Below are 2,500 nucleotides of genomic sequence, written 5' to 3'. Positions count from 1 at the left end.
TGTAGTGTAATGTAGTTGTGTAGTGTAGTGTAATGTAGTTGTGTAGTGTAGTGTTGTGTAGTGTAATGTAGTTGTGTAGTGTAGTGTAGTGTAGTGTAGTGTAGTAAACAAACACACTAGCGCCCTCTAGTGTGTGTTCGTGTTATCCTTACTCCTGTCCTGCTTATGGAGTAATTCATAATTAGTTATTTATTAATAAGTAATACATTATTAGTAGGTAATTAGAATAGAGAACAAATCTCAGAGATTATGACATCACAAACACACACACACACACACACACACGTATGTAAAGTATATAATGTTAAAGAGTCAGTTGATATACCATGATATGGCTTATATAGTGGGTGCAAGAGATGAATTATCTCAGTTGTAGATTTAAGTGGTTATTTTAACAGAATAGATATTTGTACCTCATTCTGCTTTAAACAGGTGGTTTTAATAGAATAGAATAGAGTGTGTTGTTGTGACAGTTTTGACCACATCTCCTGGTCAGGGTCTCGGTGGATCTGTGGAATCTGTCTGGACTTCTGTCTGTGACACGTGAATACACACTGGATAAGACACCAGTCCATTACAGGTGAGGTGAACTGTGCTTTTTTCCCTCTCTTGTTTTGCCCTTTTTTTTAAAGCTTTTTTCAACTAAAATAAATAAATAAATAAACACAAATTCTTTTTGAGTCTTAAAAGCATGTTTGCTCGTCTGGTCGTGTTTGGATTGTATTTCAGCAGATTTATTTTTCTCAAATATTTCATCATGAGAAGCCACTGGACAATGAACGCAGAATGCGCGCACACACACACACACACACACACACACACACACAGTACAACAGATTCTGTTCCGTCATCAGTGGTTCGGTTCTGACATCTTTTAATAAAATAACACAGTTTTCATACTGTAATGATTTATAATGCTACAGGAAGAACAGGTGGATAACATTTTTAAATCAGTGGAGTGAAGTGTGTTGGAGTGAAGTGTGTTGTGCACCAAACAAATCACTTCTCAGGTCATGGGATTCAAAAACTGGCTTATTTTAAATACAAAAGCACTGAAAAAGAATCACTCTTCTGATGTCCTGCATCGTGGTTCATTTATTTCTCTGACTGCATAATAATGAACACGTCTCACTTGAAATCTGACAACTAAAGTGTGGCTTTCAGTAAACAAACGTGTGCGACCTTTAACCTTTAACTTAGATATTTACAGTAGTGAAGGTTTGTTTGGTTTCTTATATTTCTAACAGGTACTAACTGGGACCTTATTATGGGTTAATATACACTCTCAGAAAAAAGGGTACTACACTGAAGCTTTATACTTTTTTTTGGTAGCATCAAGAAGGGTACCACATTAACAAGGGTACCACATTAATGAGTGTACCACATTAACAAGTGTACCACATTAACAACGTTACCACATTAACAAGGGTACCACATTAATGAGTGTACCACATTAACAAGGGTACCACATTAACAAGGGTACCACATTAACAAGGCATCTTTATGTCTGAGAGCGCAGCATTCATACGTACACTGTGTATTTCACCTACAAAGTGTACCTTTACAAAACATAAACAGTAAAATGAATTTAAAGCATGAAAAGAAACCAAACGCAGAAGTTCCACCTGAGCAGCGAAGAAAACTACTTGAGTAACTTGCAATCAATTCAGTACCAACTACGTGGCGTATTTGTCTCTAAAGTTTCGTATATTTTATTAGCTGCTTGTAGATTATTTGCGTAATACTTTAGTGGAAAAAGCAAACTCCACTTTAAACAGCACGATTTCTAAACGTGTTATCGTTTTGAAACTTTTTTGCTTTTAACTCTATGAGAAATCTATGAGAACTAATCAGCAACCGCAGCAGCTGTACCGTTACTCGCACCTCAATCTTACCGAGTCAGGAGGAACAATAAAACAGCTGTAGAGTGACACAAGAGCGGCGTCTCTAACGGTGTACTATACGAGACCCGACTGACAGCTAAGCATGCACTCTGTCATCAAAAAACCTTCATCTGGATAAATTAGCTGAACTAGACTGCAAATATCATGTAGCCTACTTTACCTAGAAAACGTGATTTAATGTCTAAACAACTTTCTGATGCAGCAAAGAGTTCATCGGGTTTATAGATATCTTCTAAAGCACTCCTGAGCTTATGTAAAGATTTAGGAGACATTAGGCGCAAGACTGAAGCAGCACTGTACTTAACTACAGATCTGAGCAAATGTGTACAGGATGGATGACTTTAGACATCTTTGGGTTGTTTTGGTCGTTGTGCAGATTTATCTGTCTACACTTGTCTCAGCTAATCTGTTGTTCATGATTCCCAGAGCTCCAACTCCTCCAGAGAATTCATCGTGTCGGTTGATGGAGCCGGGCGGTCGTGGGTATCCGTTGGCCGTCTCAGAAAGCTGTTTCTGCATGATGGCTAAGTTGACCTTATTAGCAGCCAGAAAGTCTCTCATGGAGATCATCTCCCCGGACATCCTGCGGCCGTCAG

At 38.3% G+C, this 2,500-nt stretch overlaps 1 protein-coding gene across 1 annotated transcript in view; it reads right to left on the bottom strand.

Moving 5' to 3' along the window:
* Positions 1 to 1,964: 1,964 nt before the first annotated feature.
* Positions 1,965 to 2,500, bottom strand: part of kcnk13a (potassium channel, subfamily K, member 13a) — a 3,114-nt gene continuing 2,578 nt past the window's right edge. The window contains exon 2 of the mRNA XM_060879311.1: positions 1,965 to 2,500. This exon is cut by the window's right edge and continues 687 nt beyond it. Within this exon, the coding sequence (XP_060735294.1) occupies positions 2,283 to 2,500 (218 nt within the window). The 3' untranslated portion in view covers positions 1,965 to 2,282.

Source organism: Tachysurus vachellii, chromosome 10 (assembly GCF_030014155.1).
Source record: "Tachysurus vachellii isolate PV-2020 chromosome 10, HZAU_Pvac_v1, whole genome shotgun sequence".
In the NCBI taxonomy this organism is placed as follows: Eukaryota; Metazoa; Chordata; class Actinopteri; order Siluriformes; family Bagridae; genus Tachysurus; species Tachysurus vachellii.
The sequence above is the reverse complement of the archived record's forward strand: the minus strand, read 5'-3'. Positions and strand labels throughout refer to the sequence as shown.